The sequence below is a fragment of the Pseudopipra pipra genome, chromosome Z (genome assembly GCF_036250125.1).
Source record: "Pseudopipra pipra isolate bDixPip1 chromosome Z, bDixPip1.hap1, whole genome shotgun sequence".
In the NCBI taxonomy this organism is placed as follows: Eukaryota; Metazoa; Chordata; class Aves; order Passeriformes; family Pipridae; genus Pseudopipra; species Pseudopipra pipra.
The window spans coordinates 22164755-22184362 of record NC_087581.1 but is presented as its reverse complement, the minus strand read 5'-3'; the positions used below and the strand labels follow the sequence as shown (position 1 = coordinate 22184362).

General features: G+C 38.9%; 2 protein-coding genes across 10 annotated transcripts in view; both read left to right on the top strand.

The window, feature by feature from the left end:
* The window catches only part of POLK (DNA polymerase kappa), a 33617-nt gene extending 27617 nt beyond the window's left edge, over window positions 1-6000 (top strand). For 7 of the 8 annotated variants that reach the window (XM_064641090.1, XM_064641092.1, XM_064641088.1 and 4 more), the window contains 4 exons: window positions 911-1082; window positions 1890-2852; window positions 3958-4009; window positions 4149-6000. In XM_064641090.1, the coding sequence (XP_064497160.1) occupies window positions 911-1082; window positions 1890-2852; window positions 3958-4009; window positions 4149-4233 (1272 nt within the window). In that variant the 3' untranslated portion in view covers window positions 4234-6000. Of the gene's footprint in view, window positions 1-910; window positions 1083-1889; window positions 2853-3653; window positions 3922-3957; window positions 4010-4148 lie in introns of those variants that run through there. The other variant, XM_064641093.1, reaches the window with a different exon arrangement.
* Window positions 6001-6106: 106 nt separating this feature from the next.
* Window positions 6107-19608, top strand: part of ANKDD1B (ankyrin repeat and death domain containing 1B) — a 38862-nt gene continuing 25360 nt past the window's right edge. For both annotated transcript variants that reach the window (XM_064641109.1, XM_064641108.1), the window contains exons 1-3: window positions 6107-9264; window positions 12740-12843; window positions 14901-14999. In XM_064641109.1, coding sequence (XP_064497179.1) covers window positions 9189-9264; window positions 12740-12843; window positions 14901-14999 — 279 coding nt within the window. In that variant the 5' untranslated portion in view covers window positions 6107-9188. The remainder of the gene's footprint in view (window positions 9265-12739; window positions 12844-14900; window positions 15000-19608) is intronic.

Below are 19608 nucleotides of genomic sequence, written 5' to 3'. Positions count from 1 at the left end.
GCTTGGACAATCATGTAACACTAATGTATGTAAAACACTATATTTCTCTCCTATATTTATACAGGATCCAGTCAGTAGCCAGTTGTGTAGTTTTAGAATTTGATGTATGCCAAACTTGCTGACAAGTTATTCATATATGCATTCAGTGGTATGAATGGTAGAAACAATCTCTTTATTCCTTCTCCCCAGACTTCTGTTTATTACTTAGAAAGAACAGTACATGTTTTCTTTGGAGGTCTTTGTGTTAAAGCAAAGAATAACATTCAAGACCTAAAAGAATTATGGTTAGTATTCCTCAGCCATAAAAGAATATCTCAAAAGATGACAGTTTGGAAGGTAAATGATCAGCCAAGAAGGACAAGGAGATGAGCTTACAAAGGCATCAGAACAAAGGGAGTGCTAATTATTTACATTTGGATGGACATGATAGATCACACAAATGGTTTGGAAGGTGTTGCCAGTGGGAATATCTGTGCTAAACACAGAAGCTGTGTGGCTCTGATAGCACTATGCAGGAGGAAGGAAGTTTTCAACAAATCCATAATTGGGTATGCTTTTGCATGCTTAGTAGTTAGGATATGTGGTATTGGAAATTTTGAAATGATGAAATAATTTTTTAAGGTAGAAGTGGCCTGTAGGCAAAACATGAACTCTGTTGAACATGCACTGGTGGCAGATGGTCTGCTGAGAATTGTAGCCAAATGACTCAATTCAGAGAATTTGACTTCAACAGTTAGGGGCAAATACAGAATCTTGCTGGCAAATTCTTGGCAGTGCCCCTCGCTGTGCACAGATAAGCACCCGGTCTTGCTTGTGGCTTAAGGGCCCGTATAGATGCTACATCGTGATTGTTTCTGTTTCTATGACATGCTTAACCTTTTTCCTTTTTTATATTCTTTTTTTTCCCAAGGGTAAAACTGTTACCTTGAAGTTAAAGAATGTGAACTTTGAAGTTAAAACAAGAGCTTCAACTGTGCTGTCTTCTGTTTCTACTGAGGAGGAAATATTTGCTGTTGCTAAAGACTTGTTAGGAACAGAAATTGATAGTGTTGCTCCTCACCCTCTACGGATCAGACTTATGGGTAAAAATATTTCAAACTCATTCTTCGTTTTCAGAATTATGAGATCTTACAGTGTATCAAAATAATAGACACTGCACTCTAAAGTAAAATCAGTATAAGTTTATTTATCCTTTCTCTGTTAGCCTAGTAGTTTTTGCTAATTGAAACAGCTCTGGAGTGATGATTGGTAACTCAGGAATGTTTTACTAATTGAAGTTGAACTTGTTTTATGGAACAACGTACACATCAGCATGAGAGCAGAATCTTGAATCGTAGCATTGCATATTCTGGTGCCTTAAAAGAGCTTTTAAATCTGCTTTGCACCACAGCAACAGAAGTGCTTATAGATCTTAAAGTACAGAGTTCTGCAAGAAATGCAAACACTTCTGACAAAAGTAAATTTGTCTCAATCCTAAGACCTTTATGTTTCAGGTGCCTGTACATTCTGCTTGAAGCATTTAGTGATACATAAAACTTATTTGCCTAAGATATTAAAATGTACTGAAAAAATAAATATTTTTGTGGGGAAAATTCATGCAAAACTCTTTTAGACTGAATTTTAAGTAACCATATTATGTTTATAGCCTCGTGCTTTAGTGCAATCAGTTAAAAGTTAAGGGATGTTAATGATATGGTTGGGCAAGTGATTGCATCTGATAAAATTGTATTGACCTTGTGATCCACTGTTAGTATTTGCAGGTACTATAGCCACCTTTTAGAGATAAAGTGCATGGTTATTGAGTGGATATATACCTCAAAAGGTGTTAATTAAGAAATAGTATTAAGTTCTCATAAAATTATTGTTATAAGTTTATTTTTCATCATTAGGTGTACGAGTATCAGGATTTCTAAGTGAAGAAGAAAAGAAGTACCAACAAAAAAGCATTACGAGTTTCTTAAAATCAGGAAAAGAAATTGGTGTCCTTAGGCTTCAGCCAGAGAAGTCTAACCAAGAGTATTTCACAAAAAGTTCAGAAGCATCTCATAGAGGGAGTTTTTTTGATCAAAAGCGAGCAGCAAGGCTACTAAACAGTGAGAATCTTCCTCCAAATGAAGCTGTAGGTAAGCAGCTCTTTCATGATAGGAAGTCATCAGCAAATTTTGTGGAAGAAACAAAGAAACTCACAGGTTTACAGAGTTCTAATGTCTGTAAGATCTTCACCTGCCCTGTTTGCTTTGAGGAGCAAAGCAGTGATAATTTGGAAGAACTTAATAGACATATTGATGAGTGCCTCAATGGGACATTTGTTAAAGATACTGTGGAAATATCCAAGAATGACAAATCAAGAGAAGATACACTCAGCACACTCCCACAATTTAGAAATGAAAATGAAAATGGTGATGAATGGCAAAAAAATAAAACAGATCAATTAGCAAGAACAGACCAGTCTGCAAGTACGTCTAACAGCTTTACTAACAACAGCACAGAAAAATTTGCTCAGATAGTATCTGATAAGTCTCACAGAGAGCAACAGCCTAGCAATCTCAGTGACATTGCTAGAAATGTGTGTATGAAAGAGTGTCTCTTCCCCAAAAGAATATCTCAAGGCAATGAGGACCATTTTGAAAAGACTGAACATACAGCAGGAACTAGTTTATCCTGTTTCTTTGAAGCTAAAGAAGGCAGTGTTCTTGTTTGTCCAGTTTGTAATACAGAACAGAAAACCACCAGTCTTGTGTCATTTAACAGACATGTGGATGTCTGCTTAAATAAAGGTCTTATCCAGGAGCTGACAGAAAAAAAAGATTTTCCTGCTGAGAATTACAGTATGGAAAACCAGAATAGAGTTGGTGAGTATATGCACTAGGATATATTTATTATTCAAGTTATCTGCTTGTACAATTAAAATACTTTGGTAATGGTGTATTTGAACTTTTTGGAACTTTGAGATTTTTGCTACAAGCTCATTTTAGTAAGGCCTGTGTAAGAGTGAACATTTTTATCTAAAAAATACCAAATCAGTTCTCATGAGAAACTAGATCTATGACTGTAATGGTAGTTAGACAGTGCCCTCCCATTTGCCATAACGGTGACATAGGAATTTCTGTTAATGGTTTGTTTTTTATCCCCAACCATGTTCAGAAAGGTGTTTGCAAGGCCACTGAGATTGAAATGAAAATCAATTAAAACATCTTCAACCTGGATTGTTTCAGAGATTCGGTTGACAGAAAAGTTATGTTATGTGCTAGCAAAACCAGAGAGGGTGAGCTAGAGTTTAAAGGCAGAAACTTCCAAGCTTCTTGTAGATAAATATAAAATATATCATGTAACTGCACCTGTAACATGCCAAACCAGTAGACGTTTACTCAAGTAGTTTCTTTCTTTGATGAAGAGTTAATCTTTGGCCAGATTAGAAGACATGTGCAGGTAGTTAAGCATCTGCCTAAAGTACTTATCCCTATTCTCCCTAACATTTATAAGAGAAGATTAAAATGCTAGCGTGTTGGAATTTTCAGTATGCAATTAATACTTAAAATATGAACCTTTTACACAGAAAATTTTATAAACACTCTTGCTGTTACATGTGCAAACAGACTTTGATTTAAATTAAGGACTTACTGTTGGTGAAGATTCTTTTTTTCCCTCCGCAGGATAAAAAAATTAAGAACATAATTTCCAACTACCACCTGAAAATCCACTTTGCTATGCTGAAATATTTCTGAAAACTTCTGAACTAAGAGGTTCAAAGAATTCAATAAACTGAAGGCTTTTTGGTTTTCTCTTTTTAAAATGTTGATATAAACTACTGTACTCAGACTGCAGCTAATATCTGCTTTTTGAGACAGATTAAATTTGGTTATGTTTAAAAAAGAAAGTTCTGCCATGTGTGTAATTTCTGAAGCATTTTTTCTTTCTTGAAGTAATTAATTTTTGTTGTTTCCGATTACTTTTAAGGAGCTTTAAGCAAAGAACAGCAATGCACAAATCCATCACAAGGAACAAAAAGGTGAGAGTTTTCTGGAATCTTGAGTACACCACTCATTTTAAAATAATGAAGTTTAGAAAACTATTCAGTGTTGTAAACATTGCATAGGTATACATTGTATATTTTAACCTCCCTCTGTTTTGTTGTTTTTTAACTTCAGGTCTGGATTAACAACTTCACAATCAGTATCAAAAAAGACCAAGTTGAGCAATTCCAAGCATACAATCAAAATGTTTTTTAAATGACTGTGTAGCAGCATATTCTATATGAAGTATTTCATATGGTTTTATGACTGCAAATTAATTTAGCACTGTTGGTAGGCTGGATTCAGGTGCCTGCTACTTTGGAGCCATTGCATATCTGTATAGAAAGAACATGATGTCTGAGATAGAAGAAGAGGTGCAAATATAAGTAAGGTAATTTTTTTGTTGGGTTTTTTTTTTTTTAGAATAGTACTTTTTTTTTCCCCAGTTGTTTCCAAGAATCAAAATCCGCTAGCACTACGATTTTGTTTGTATTGAACATGTGGAACTTTCTGAGAGCCATGAGCAGCCTCATGAATTCTCTCTGCTGTTCAAAAAACGGAACAGATTGGGTAGAGCTGCCATTGAGCAAGCTTGTAGGGCAAGCTCCCTAGAGAGCAGGAATCATTAGCTAGGGTGCTACACTGTACTTACTGAAGGCTCTCTCAGGACACCTGACCTGCCATTCTCTCTCAGGACCACACCTGACCTGCCATCCTCACTGTGGTAATCATAGTAGCTCAGGCTGAGACTTCCTTGGACAATTCAATGCCAAATTTAGTTATTATATTGGCTGTGTGATAACAAAGAAGAGCTGAGTTGCTTGGCTTCAGCTTACAATTGTCTTCTCAGTGAACAAAAAAACTTATTGGTCTCACAGTTTCAAAGGACAAGAACAAGAACTTAGAGCACTATCAAGCTTTCATTGTTTTACTGAAAATTACTTCAGTAAGAATCGATGGACCAGCCGTGTCCATCTCATTGTGGTGAGATACGGGATGACTTCACTGATTTAGAAAATGTTAATAAAACTGCTAATTGAGAGAAGGATTCCTGCAGTGTAGTCAGACAAATGCTATTTGATCCTTGACCTTTCCAAAGAGATTGAGAACTCTTCACCGTTTGAAATTGTCACCAGTCACTAGGACTTAATTTACTCTAAATAAAAGGTCTCATGGTGCAATAATAATGAATTATGTGCAAATATGCAAGATGATGAACCTCATACTATTTACCTATATTTCTCTTTAAAATTATTTTGTATTTCTGAATAAATTATATTTTATCAGTGCATATGTTGAAGGAAGGAATTAAGTGCAAATATTTAAAATACACTTTAGCTTTTTCTGTTCATGACAAAATGCTTAAAGAAATTTTATTATACTTAAATATTTATCTGACAAATAATTTATTATGACAGCATATTTCTTAGAAGTTACACAAACAGTGCTAAACCCTGTATGAAATATAAATTGCTTTTTGACTGCAAACTGATTTAAAGAAGTGGCTACTGTAGAAGCATCTATTTTGTTGTTTAACTGTGTTGGGAATACTTGGGGATTTGCTTGGTTTTTAATCCAGTATGTACATGGTATGTCTTAGATGCCCAGGCTAAGTCCAGAATGTGCTTTTTTGTTTCCAAAATTGCTGGAATGATTACACCATCTCAACCTGTTTGTTTGCCAGATCCCACTGTACCCACAGCTCTGTCATTTGACTTCATGTCAGTGCTCCCTTACCTTCTTCAGACCAAATCAGCTGGACTAGTTCAGACTGTGCAGATTGATTGAGTTGACTTTTTCTGAACCAGGTCAGTGAGCATTCAGCATGAACTGTTCTGTTGACAGAGGTGGGAGCTGGAAACTTTTGGTAGGAAAGACATAAAAGCAGCTGGGGGAACATTAAGCTGCCACTGCTGTTTAGAAAGTGAACACCTCTCCCTTTATTAGTTTGTATCTGTCTGATTCAATAAAGTGTGGAATCTAAGTATTACCTTGTCATTGTGTGTGTATCTTTAAATTGTGTATTTTTATGTAAGAATTACTTAGCAAAAACTAAGCTACTGTAAGGGCTTGAAAAAATTAAGTTAGTTTGACTAAGCCTTGAAAGTTGTCTTACCATCTGTTTAAAAGTGAAGTGTCATAGAGCTATAATTTTGAAGTGTTGGTGTGAAGGACCAGGAATCAGAACGGGAAAAATTTCAGAAGTGGAAAAATATGTACAGCGATTGAAAGGACTTTATGATACAGACCTTACGGTTATTATGTATATACACATTGTATGCTTCCCCAGAATTTGTATCTCCCGGGCATGTCCAGGCTTATCCACTTACCTGCTTTTCTGCAGACTGGCTGGAGAAGCTGCAGAGAGGAGACAGCCTCCATTCGCCCCTTCTTTCCCCGGTTCCTCCCACGTTCCTCCCTCTTTCGCTTGTGCCCCTATCCTGATTTGCTCCCCCATTTGTCTGTCTCATGCCTCACCCTATATTCTATCCCTTTCCCTGCCTGACCTGCTAAAGAATCCGGCACACGCCTCAATAAACGATTCTACCTGCACCCTACCTTGTGTCCCGGACCGTGCTGTGCCACGGCCCCGTCCCCCTTTCGGACCACAGCATGTTGGTAACAGGTAGAAACATGAGCGGGACAGAGTTTGGGCTTGACATGTTCTCCCTGTAGGTTGATCCACCTTGGAATTATTTTGGGGATGGTTTATCACAGCCCAGTCTCCCTCTCACACATTGTAGTTTGGGGGTCGGAGCCAAGGGCTGGAGTTATTAAGAATCATACTGCCCACAAGTCAGCCGAGGGAGCCACTGCAGTGGCCCAGGCCTGTCATCTGGCTGGTGTTGCAGGGATCTGTGCCATGTCATTCTGATGCCATTTGTATACATGAGCACCTGTTGAGGCTGGGCCTGTCCATTTCACTGTTCCAATTACTACTTCTAAGCAAAGGCCGGTGGCAACAAGCAGCTGTAACCATAAAGGATGAGGATAACTGTAAGGAGCTACAGTTGAACAGACTAAGAATTCATGCACTGCAGGACTCGGAATCCTGTAGTTTCATACTTTAGGTAGAAGAACACAGTTTAATAAGATTAATACACAGTTTAATAAAAAAATACTTAAACTAGACTTCAAATCTCACCTTCTTTTACAGGAGATAATTTATGCTTTTTCTCCTTTATGCACTATTCAACATGCTTGGGTCTTACATTTTACCTTTATATTGGTTCATTTATGTATTTATTACTACTGTTACTTTAATACTAAATGTTACAGAAAGTTCTTTAAGTTCCTGTCAGAGATGCTGTGAAGGCAAGTGAGGAATATGTTATATTACTTCCTTGCTCTGCACTTCACTTTGGATTCTGCATCTCTGTAGGTTTCTGCATCAGTCTTTCTGCAGTTTGTTGGGGCCATTTGAAAGAGTCAGTATTGTGGGAAGTAGTTAGAAAATGCGGTAAACTTGCTATTTGCAAAATTTGAGCCCATGTAGTTGTACTTATACGATATGCTCTGAAATAGTACTGTATGTTAGTAATTAGAATGGAAACTAGCAGCTGGTGTTTCCTGACTGTATGTAAAATTATGATTTTACTGTAACTCATGCTCTGTTCCTCCTTTGGTGCCAGCTTTGTAGGCAAATTTGATCACTCCTAGTTGTCTCTGGTCACTCATTTTGAGAAGGAGCATTAATGTTGAAAACAGTGGGTCTGTACTACTAGCCCAGTCATCATACAGAAGTAAAACTTCCTCTTAAGGAATTTTGCTGGAACATTTGATGGGAAGCAAGAAAAAGTGAAACCTCCATAATTCAACTATGATAAAATCAGTTGCTTGTTCTTCTCACTTGGTGTATTTTCCCAGGGTTTCAGGGTTTTTTTGGCTGAGTAATGTTCATCTGCTTTAAGTACAGTTGATGTAATTATCCTGTCAGACTAAGGTGTATCAAATGTAAAGATTTTTACAGCCTGTCTGTATCAAAAGTGTTTAAAGGAGAAAAGAACTGTGAAATCTTTTGATCTGTGATAAGCTGAATCTGAGCCAATAGTTTAGTATCCAAATTTGCTCAGTTTACAAACTTTTGAGTCTTTCTGATTAATTTTACCATGGACAGGTATCGTGTTTATAATCTTGGAAATTAAAACAATGGTGCAATTTAATTACTAAGAAAAAATTACATTGAAGGAACTCAAATCTGTCTACAGTTTTGTAAGGCTGAATATTGATATTCCTGCATTCTTGGAGCTATACTTTTCCCAGTATTTGTTTTGAAATGCCAGCAATATCAAAAGCTGTTCTTGAAGTAAAATTTAGGGTAGTCACTCAATTTTTATGCCCTGAGAAAAATCATTGTCTGTGTGACATGAAATATCAATGCTGCCTTAAGTAGATCAAAGTAACAGGGGACTGCAAGATAAATTGAGGAATAGATAGATTGGATGGATCTCAGCATATCATTTCACAAAAACTGACCCTTTTGGGGGATGTGTATTTATTTTGATGGGACTTTGACAAAAGCAAATGAAAATACTACCTACCTGAAATTGTGATTGGATCAAAACTGCTAATGCATTTGTGTAGTTATGCACAAATTTATGGCAGAGGCACCTCAGCCTCTTACATCCTGAGGCTGCGTCAAGCTAGTCACCCTTCCCAGTGCAGTGTACACTGATTGACAGTGGTGAGAATAACTCTCCCAAATGGACTCCAACCTGCAGAGAGAGCTCTGGGACCACTGTATAATTAGTAATGCAACCATGACTACCCGGTAATTAGTAATAAAGTGTTACTTGTTTGTGTGGTGCAACGGGACTGCCTTTTGTCTTGCGTGTGCTTTTGGAGGTCCCAAGTGCTATTGGCACATAAGGCTAGAGAAGACCTAGAGATTGGATGGGGCAAGGATGATCCTGCTCAGTGCCCAGCTGGTGCCAAGAAATGCAGTATATTTAATTCCTGGTCTCTGTTAGAACAGACTCCCGAAGCTACTCCACACCTCTGCCCCTTGGGGCGATGCGTCCAGGCGGTGGGTGGTGCTGCGGGTGTGCCCGCAGGGCTGTGTGAGGCCTCGAGCCCCAGAACCGGTTTGTCGAGGCCAGCACAGGGCACCTCCCTCCCCACACCGACCTGGGGCCCCTTCCCTTGCGTGAGGAGGAAGACCAGCCAGGGGCAACGATGAAGGGTCTGAGCCGCCTGCTCCGCACCGAGGAAGATGCTGTGCGGGGAGCCATGGCAGCCAGCCATGAGGGCCGTGAGTCCGGGGGGTTGGAGGCGAGGCAGCCCGGGGGCAGCGCAGCCCCGGGGCCCCTGTGCGGCGGGCACAGCCCCGTCAGGGCTGCCGGGGCGGTGGCACCCTCCCAAACCCGCTTTTTGCCTTGACCGAGGAACAAAATGAGTGGTGGGGGTTTGGAAAGGACAAGGTTAAACATGAGCTCCTTTACATGTAGTGAAAGACATCAGTAAATGTGTGGATGTGGGGTCAGAAGCTGATTTTGACGTTACCTTCCAAAGGAGAAGTCCTGCAAACTGCCCAGTGCCCTGCTTCACCCCTGACCTGCTCTGGGGGGGTTCGCTGGCATCAGTCACACCTCTGGGGCTGAGCCCCTGCCACCAGTCCCACAGCCGATCTGGGCCCCCATTTTGGGGACACAGAAATCAGAGGACCTTGCACTCAGCAACACAAGTCTCAGTGATGAGCTCTCCAGCTTTCATCCTGCACACCAGTCTGTGAAAGACCAGACTGCTCTGGAGTAGGCTGCAATTAGTGAAAAGACCTGATTTGTGGAAACTGAGAGGTAGTTGCTAAACCCTGCCTCGCCCCGGTCCTGTGATCGAAGCGTGACAACCAGGAGCCCTTCTCCTGGGCTGTAGTTCCTGCTTCCAGGCTGGCAGTGGGCAAGAAGGGAAAGAAATTGATAAAATATCACTGTTGCACTCGTTGGATTTTCCTATGACCTCTTTGAATCAGAAAATTACTATTTTAGAAAAAGATTCTCATGAATTGCCCTAGAAATTTTATTTCCAATAACAAGAAAACAAAGGAAACATTGATTAAATTGAAACATTGATTAAATAGATGACTTAATTTTTAGAAACAATTTTATTGCCATTTGAATTTAAATGTTGTTATTTTTTTATTTTACCTCCTTGGAATCTTCAGCCAGTTCAAGTTCTTGGGGTTTTTTTCCATGTGCTTTTTGAGATAATTTTGGATTTCATCGTGTGGACACCACAACAGGAAATTAGAAACAGACAGGGGAGGTGGGGGAACACACACATGCAGGGATTTTCATTGTCTGTAAGTACTGAAATCTCTGCTGCATTTTTTTACTTCATTGGAGATCATCCATATTTACTTTTCTGCACTTTTTATTTTCTTGCCCTTCTAAGAGATGAACAATGTGGGGACATTCAATATACTGCTGCCAGGACTCTCTACAAAGGAAATTGAATAGAACTATTTTATTGTTATAATATAAATATGCAGTTATGATACAAGCTGTAGGGCAATAAGCCAGACATTTCGTATGAAGCCATAGAAAATACCCCCTAAAAAACCCTGACAACCTCAAGTAGATAATTGATTGCTACCGTTACTTGAAAATAGAGTGGTTACTGGTAACACAGGGAGTGCCAAGTCCTGGAGACCCCAGAGCTTCCATAAATCTGTAGTCTGACAGCTCTGTACTCCTGTGATTTCATACATGGGGAAGGAAAAAAAATCAGTTTGCAAAAGCAGCAAAAGTTTGGGCAAGAAATCAGTGTCATGGCATGTCTGGATTCTCACTGTTCTTAACTCATGAATTAACAAGAGGTATTAAGAGAGAGATTATTAAGAAACATGATGCCCGCAACAGAAGGTCTTTTAACAGCCTGGACAGGAGAGAAAAGATCAGTTATTAATTCTTTGTCTGAACTACAACAGAACTGTCCTTGCAGTACTGTGTCCGATGCAGATACATTAAAGAAACATAATTTTCTCTTGTTTCTTGAAGGCAGTGTTGAGTAAACGCTTGGGGTTGCTCATGAACGTCCTGAGGTGCATTTATTTTTGCATTCTCAAGTAAGACATATGTGTGATGTTCATCAGCAGTAAAAAATGTGGCCTGATTGTAACTAATTGCAGCTACTTAGTGCTGTACATTTTGTTTCCACATTTGCCACAGATTTGTCTTGAGCAAGGTGTCCTCTGACCATTGTTATCTGAATTGAAATTAAGTTAGTGGAAAGCTCTGGTGGATACTTCTTTAGGGTAATGACTATGTAAACTTTGAGTAAGAAATTTATTTTTAAAAGATTCTTTTGTTCATAGATCAAAGATCCCTAAGTTCATAATGATGATTTTCCAGTCAGGCATGCTCCTTGTCACAGGTGCCAGGGGTGCCTTTTTATTTGGAACTGCTTTTTTTTTCTTTTTTTATTTTCCCCTGTGCCCCCATGTTGTAATACAAGCAAAACATATTCTATGATTTGCAGAGAAATTTGGGAGGTTGCTTCATTTGTTTGAGGTGCTTGGATAATTTCACAGGAAAACTGGAAATACCTTTGCAAGTATCCAGTTTAATTTCTAACTCATTCTGTTACAGTACAACTGTGATTATTCCCCCTGAGACTATAGCCATGGGGAACGTGTGAAATGCAATTAAGTGAATGCTATACTGATTTTCCTTAGTATGCTCTGCAGTCATACTGCCTCAAGCTGTGTTCTTATTAGGCATTAATGAACTTAGACATAATGCAGTAGGATGAATTTGTCTGAGAGGCCTCTAAGGAATAGTTAATTGCTGCAGTTCCTGGTTCAACAGAGTGCTGTCCTCTTTGGTGGTATCACTGGACAAGTGATTTCGGGGCAAAATATTCTAGACAGAAGATATCTAAGTAATTATATTACAAGTGTGATACGCTAGGGAATTAAAGATATCTACTAACATTTTTGCAAGTGATTTAACCGCTATACTATTTTCTTCTAAGTGATTAATCAAATCTTAAGGTAGAAACATGAAAAATACTCTGACCCCCAGCTAAACCAGTTGTAAGGTACTGGCATATTACTTTCCAAAGTTACTGAACATGCTGTTGCAGCCACTTTAGCTGACCAAACAGATGTTCATTTTTGAATTGAGACATAGAGGAAAGGTCTCAGTTTAAAAGTGAATGTCACATTGTGGCCAGATTTTGGGTTCAAGTAGACACCTTTTTGTTTGTTTCTTTTTGCCCCCTGTAAAACCTGGTTGGTTTGGTTAGTTTCAGTTGTTTTGTTTTGTTTTTTCCAGTTGTGTCATGCCATGTGGTTACTGCTTTAGATTTTTTTGTATTTTGGTGGTGTGCTGTGTTTTAAAACAGAGCAGCTTCTCAAAAGAACAAGAAACAAATGCTGCAGTTTGTACCATTCACTGGTATGCCTATAAAATAATTTGGGACCCATTTAGATGGCAAGAGCTTTGTAAAAGAACTGTTCCTGTGAGCAGTGCAAACAAAGGTAATACATGTTCTGAAATGTTTCAGAACTACATTTATTTGCACTTAAAATTTGAAACTAGAAACACTAGCCAAATGTTTCTAGAGGTGAAAAAGGTAGTCCAGGAACACTCCTATGATGAGAAGCAAATTATTCTTGTAACATTAAATCAGGACAAATAGCAGAAAGTAAGAAAAGTATCATTACCCTTATGTTGGTTGTGGCTATTTTTTTAATAATACAATTTTTTCATCATGTTTTTCCACAGTATTGCCAGATGAGAGAGAATTTCAATATGCTGCTAAAATTAACAATTTGGAAACCATGGAAAAGCTGTTTAAAAAGAATGTTAATTTAAATGCTGTAGATACTGTGAGTATGAAGTGCCTGACAGATCACTGCTATGAAACGTGACTCCTTGGGGTTGCTTGGTGGAATGCCAGCATGCTGGTGTGTCCCATCAACTGCAAGGTGGTGGAACTGTGGGAGTCCCCTCTAGGACCTAATTAAGAAACATTTCACACATCCATCATGAACAGTAGGATTTGTGCAGCATAACTCACAGGTTTTTGCATTTAGCCACTAGTCAGGGTATCACATTGGGAAATAAGGACTTCTCAATTATGTCCCTACTATAATATTTCCTCAGTGTTCTTGGGTGACCAATTTCTCAAGTTCCCCATCTTTTAGAGTGGGAGGACTTTACCTCATTAAGAATTAATTTTTGCTACTAACATCAAAAATTTCAAGGGTGAAGTATTACCCTTTGGTTTGTATGGAACCATGGGAGCATTCTATCACATCCTCTAGCTCCAGGCTGAGATCAGAGTTCATATTTTACCCAGAGAGATGAAAATGCTTTTCTTATGCTGCCTTGAACTCTGGGCCTAAAATCTGAGGATGTATACTTCACAGTAACAAAATATAGTGCTGTATTCAACATGAGAAGTAGTTCAACAGCAACAGAGTGGTCATGACATTAAACTGGGAGTTGTGGATAATAGCATGCCCTCAGTGGCTACATATAAATCATCTATCCACGAACATCCAAAGTTAACCACAGGTTCTAAAAAAACTTTCTTTCCCATGACTGTGTTCATATTCCCCCACTGGAGAATGTTCAATAGTACATGTGAATTCTCTGGTTTGTTTGTGAAAAAGAGAGGGAGACAAAATTTTCTTATGTATAAACTTCTTTTGAACAGTGAGTGTTCCCATCAATTGCATAGTATTCTAAAAAGTCATGTAAAATAGTTCTTGCTTCCTTATTGCTTGCCAGAATTTAGGAAATTAAACTAAATACATTTCCAGTCAAGTAGTTTGAAACTTTATTCTGTCATCCTTAAATCACACTTGTATTATGAGAGAGTTGTTAGCATAGCTATGTGGGGGTTGTGCTTTGATTGATTCTCCTAATAGGGGTGTAGCTTATACTGGCAAAGCCATTCTTTTTGTTCATGTTGATCATTTCTGCCCCTGTACTCCCAAGCCAAATAAGCAAGGCTGTCAAAAGGTGAGTTTTTATAGTACTATTTCTGTGCAAGAGTTTTTTTCTGGCATAAATACACGTTGTAAATCCCACCTTTTTATGTTTTTAATGCATATCACTTTAAATTTAAACTTACATATGAATAAGTCAGATGATCTGCAGAGAAGAATAAGAGAACAAATCAAAACCTACTTTTAAAGTTAATTGGTTAGATCTCTTTATACTTCCTTGTATGGAAACTATTAGTGAATTATATTAAACCCAATTATGTTGACTTTAACTGAAAGCAAACTCCCTCCACTAAAGTTTAATTCAATTTAACAATCCCTTTTAAATTCAGACCATTAATTACTTTACAGAGCAATTAATCAAGTCTTCCTGATAAGCACTGAACCTATTTACCTGTGTAAAATTACTCACTGCTGGCAAGATGGTAGCTTTCACTTACGTAGATAATGATTCAGTCTGGGACGGTGACTAACACTGAATGAGGGAGAAATCTTGTCATGCTTTGCAGAGATTTAGTGAAAAGGAGGATATGAGAAGCAAATCTAATTGTGTAAATCTAGCTCTCAGCTTTTCAAATCAATCCATATAATAAAATAGTAAACAAGGATGCTTCTTGTACTGCATTCATCTTCTCTCGGCGGTGTTTGGTACTTCATCCCACTTGGACATTTCAGTGAAGGAACAATGCTATGTAGACTAACTAAACTATTCTGTTTTTAAAAGAATTCTCTCAAGATCGATACTTGAATTCTATCCACAAGGGAAGAAAAATGTAGATAAAGACCTAGTGTGACTGTTGAAGGAGAAATATGAAATAGTATATAGTAACAGGTACATTTGGTAATAATCAGAGAATTCCAAAATCCTGATCACCTGCACAGGGAAAAGAACTGTATTACAGACCTGACAAACAAAGCTTTGCTTATTTCAGCTGAAGCGCACTGCGTTCCATTTTGCTGTTGCGGGAGGTCATGTATCAGTGGTGGATTTTCTTCTTCATCACAAGGCTAGGCTTGACATATCAGATCAGGTAAGCTGTTTTGCTTGTTTTGATTCACACAGTATAGGAACACCTTAGGGGAAAAGTGAAAGTAGATATTTATCTTCTGCTCCCAGTTGTGCAAAGTTAAATGCTTGCTGTAAAAACTCCAGTTTGCCTTAGAACTTCACACATTTATGTGAAAAAACGTTGTTAGAGAAAATCATGTTGCCTGGAATACTGGCTAAGTTAAATACTTGAGTGGCGAGGGTGGCTGAAATACACTGTCTGTGGTAATTGTAAATTAATCATGGGCCACTTTATATGAAAGCGATCACTGAAAGTAAAAATGAGCTATGGGGATCGCGGCTCAGAAAGTACTCCTTGTATTCTTTTCCTCCATTTTTATGTGGTAGCTTAGTGCAAAACTGTCAGCTGCTCTGCAGCCTCCGAGATGTTAAATGTTTATCCGTGTATGGCTGATTTGCTTGGGCCAGATGGTGATCCACAGTGCAAGATTTGAGTCAGATATTAAAACAAAATGTATGGTGTGTTATTAATAAATATGCTATTCAAACCAGGAGTTTTCCATTGAACTGAGTAATGAAAATTGATGAATTTACCTTTACCTTTTTCTGCTGTTTACTTCTTATCCACCACATGCAGCAGTGTTTAAGTTATAAATAAGATAAATGCCAGGTTGTGGAGAGTGGAGAGAAAAAGCTGCCTTGTTTTCACATTGTGTTGGAATGAAAATAAGATGAGAGAGATCTGTCAGTTGCAGTTATCAGTGGCTCATGGCTTTGGCATGTTCTTGCAGTGTAGGTAACCATTTCCTTGTTAATGCTGGTTGAGTTGCTCTGAAATGTGCTCCTGAGCTGCTCTGTCAGTGAATACCTCATGTGCTGCTCTGAAGAAATATATCCTCCTTCTGGACCCTATCAACTCCTAAGCAGATCTTGCACTGTTGTAAGCAACGTTTCCCATTTGTCTGGCAAGCTGAAAGACATTGCCTGAATGGAAGTTTAAAATTAATTGTCTATAATATAAAAGCTAATGGAAAAGTACTGCAAGAAGTTTTCTTCAAGTATTAGTGCTCTCTAACAGTTAGGAAATGGATCCCTGGATCTTCCACAGAGTACCAGTGGGTATAGTGTAAATTTTATTCTGTATCTATTGTAAATTATCCTTTATGGCAAATTATTTTTCACTAGCCGTCTTTCAGATTTATTGAGGCAATGAGGTGACTCAAAACATATTATTGGTCCTTTCATTACCCTGATAAGTTGCATTGAAGCCACAGTGGAACCCTCCACGCATGTTGGAGTTTCTATTAGACATTTAGAATCTCATTCTAACTAAAGATTACCCTTAAATTATTAAATGTCTTTAATTCTTAGATGTTGCTTATCATCATTTTGAAAGACCATTGGAGACGCTCCGTCACAGTTAGCTTACAGGACTTAAATATTATGACATTACATTTTGTATTTGACAGTGATTCATGTACTCTCTGGCAATCAGTTTGATCTTGGCAACTGATAAGAAATAGCATGAAGACATTGTGACTTGATTTCTGACATACTTTTTGTATTAATAAGCATAAAGTCTTAAGCCCTCTTAACACTGCTCAGTACAAAAAATAAGCTAAAAACACAGCATTCCTAGCAGCAGGTAAGTGTTGCTCCCATCTCTAGATTGGAGACTTGATGTAACTCATGGAGGTAGTTAAGATGTTTATTGATTAAGAAACACATTTCTAAGAAACTGGCAATAAACACACCACTATTAATTGTATTATTAATTAGTATTAATAGTATTAGCAGTATTAATTCACAACTATATCAGTCCCAAGCTGCAGTGATTGAGTTACAATTTTATTGTTTGTTACCATTTTTAGCATTGATACAGAATTACTGAAAAGAGATCTTATGATACAAAGCTGCAATTCTTGTCCTTCTGCACTTAATATCAAGGTAGAAGTTTATCTGTTCTTATCCATCCTGCCATCCCAACTATTTCAGAGGTGGACCCAATGAAGAGTCCAAGGCAGTCCCTCGCTATATTGGAGGGAGCTTGGGTCTGCAGGTCATCTTATCACCCTTAGTGCAGGAGTCCCCAGTCACACAATTGTCCACATTTTTGGTTTCCATATGATTTTATGCCTTATTTGCCTTTTTTTTTTTGTCTTTTCCTTTGCCCACCTTTTTCCTACCCTTGTACTTCCTTTTCTCCTCCCAGACTCCCCTCTGCCAAATAGCACACAGAGAGAATCATATAAAGTGACTGAGGTTGCAACCTCTGGAGATGACCTAGTCCAGCCTCCTGATTAGAGCAGATTACTCAGAGATGTGTCCAATCAGGTTTTGATTATCTCCAAGGATGGACACCCCGTAACCTCTCCGGGCAATTGATTCCAGTGTTTGATCATCCTTAGAGCAAAAAAGATTTTTTTTATGTTGGAGTTAATCTTCCTGTACTTCAGTTTCTGCCCATTGCCTCTGTCCCTGTCGCTGGACACCACTGAATCTGGATGGTTCTTTTTCACTCCCTTCCATCAGGTATTTATGCACAATGATAAGATCCACCCAAGTCTTCTTTGACTAAACAGTCCCATGTTGCTAAACATCTTCTCATATGTCAGATGTCCCTGGGGCATGTCCCTCTTACGCTGGAAAGCCCAGAACTGGACATGATACTAGAGGTGTGGTTCACCAGTGAGTAGAGGGGAAGGATCACTGCCCTTGGCCAGGTGGCAGTGCCCTTCCTAATGCAGCCAAGGATATAATTTGCCTTGTGTGCTGCAAGGACACATCTGATTCATGTTTAACTTAATGTCCACCAGGAGCCTCAGGTCCTCTTCTGCCAAGCTGCTTTCTAATCAGTTGGCCCCAGTCAGTACTGCTGCCTGAGTTTGCTTCCCCTCAGGTACAGGACTTTGGATTTCACCCTGTACAATTTCATTATCTTCTTACCAGGCCTTTTCTCCAGCCTGTCAAGGTTCCCCTGTATTGTAGCACACCAATCTGGTCTATCAGCCATTCCTCCCAATTTAATACCACCTATAAATTTGCTGCAGGTGCACTCTGCCCCATCGTTCAGGTCATTAATGAAGATGTTAAACAGTGCTGAACCCAGGATCAATGTGTGCATTGCTTGTGACTGGCCTCCATCTGGACTTTGTGTTACTAATCAAAGAATATTTTGGGCCTGGTAGTTCAGCTGGCTTTCAGTACAACTTGGTATACCTGTTTGCCTACACCTGTACTTCTGTTTGTCTAGAAGGATGTTATGAGGGACAGTGTCAAAACTCTTATGAAAGTTGAGATAAACATTCATGTCTCTCCCCTCATCCACTAGTCTCATTGTGTAAGACTAACAATTCTAGTTACTTTTTCTCCTTATTCATACTTAGGAAGGTTTTTCAGAGCAGACTTTTGAAACAGTCACAAATTTTGCCCAAGTCTAGATTTGTCTCATAGCCTGCACACCAGATGCATGTTCCATATTGCCCTCCACTGTTTTCCACTGCAATTTCTGCAAATACAGGAAAGACACTGATAGACTGTAGTCCTGTGCAGAGCCTCTAGGATGATTAGAACTGCAGCATGATTAGAACTGTGTATGAGGAGGTGCTGAGAGAGGTGAGCCTGCTCAGCCTTGGGAGCCTTGGGAGAAGAATGGTAAAGGGGACACCTTATTGTCTGCAGCTACATATGGGGAGAATATAGAGAAGACAGCCAGACTCTTCTCACAGGTGCACAGTGACAGGACAAGAGGCAGTGGTCTCAAATTGCAACATGGGAGGTCCTAATTAGATAGAAGAAGAAAAAAAAATTCACTGTCAGGGTGGTCAAACACTGAAACAGATTTTACAGAGTTTTTTAGTCTTAATCTTCAGACTATTCAAGGCTTGCCAGGAGAAGGTCCTGAGTGACCTAATCTGGTTGGACAGGCTTTGAGCAAGAGGCTATAGCAGTGGGACCTCCAGAAGTCTCTTCCATCCTGTACTGTTTTCTTACTCAATGAATAGTTTATGAGTAGTACCCTGAAGTCACTATCACCTCATCCGGTCACTGGTCACCACAGGGAAGAGATCAGTACCTGCCGTCCCACTTCCCCTCACGAGGAAGCTGGAGGCTGCTATGTCTCCTCTCAGTTTCCTCTTCTCCCAGCTGAACAAAACAAGTGACCTCAGCCGCTCCTTGTGTGGCTTCTCCTTAAGGCCCTTCACCATCTTTGTAACCATTCTTTGGACACTCTCTTACAGCTTTATATCCTTCTTGTATTGTGGCATCCAAAACTGCACACAGGACTCAAGATGAGGCTGTATCACCACAGAGTAGAGTTAGCCCTTTTGTTTCTAAGTTAGAAACAGGGTGGGTTTTTTCTTTTTTTTTTTCTTTTTTCTCTTTTTTTTCCCCTATAATAGAAATATTTTTCAGAGAATTTGAGAGAAAAGGACCTTAAAAAGTCTAAATGGAAAATTATGGTGACTCCTGGATATAGAGCCACTACATATAGTCACCTGATTTGTCATCTGCTGCACCCAGGGCTAAATATCTATATACTTTCTGGAGAGAGAGAGAATAATTTGCAGGTAGTATTTAGTACCCCCTCTCCTCCTCCCACCCTTCCTTAAAATGGGATCAGTCCTTCT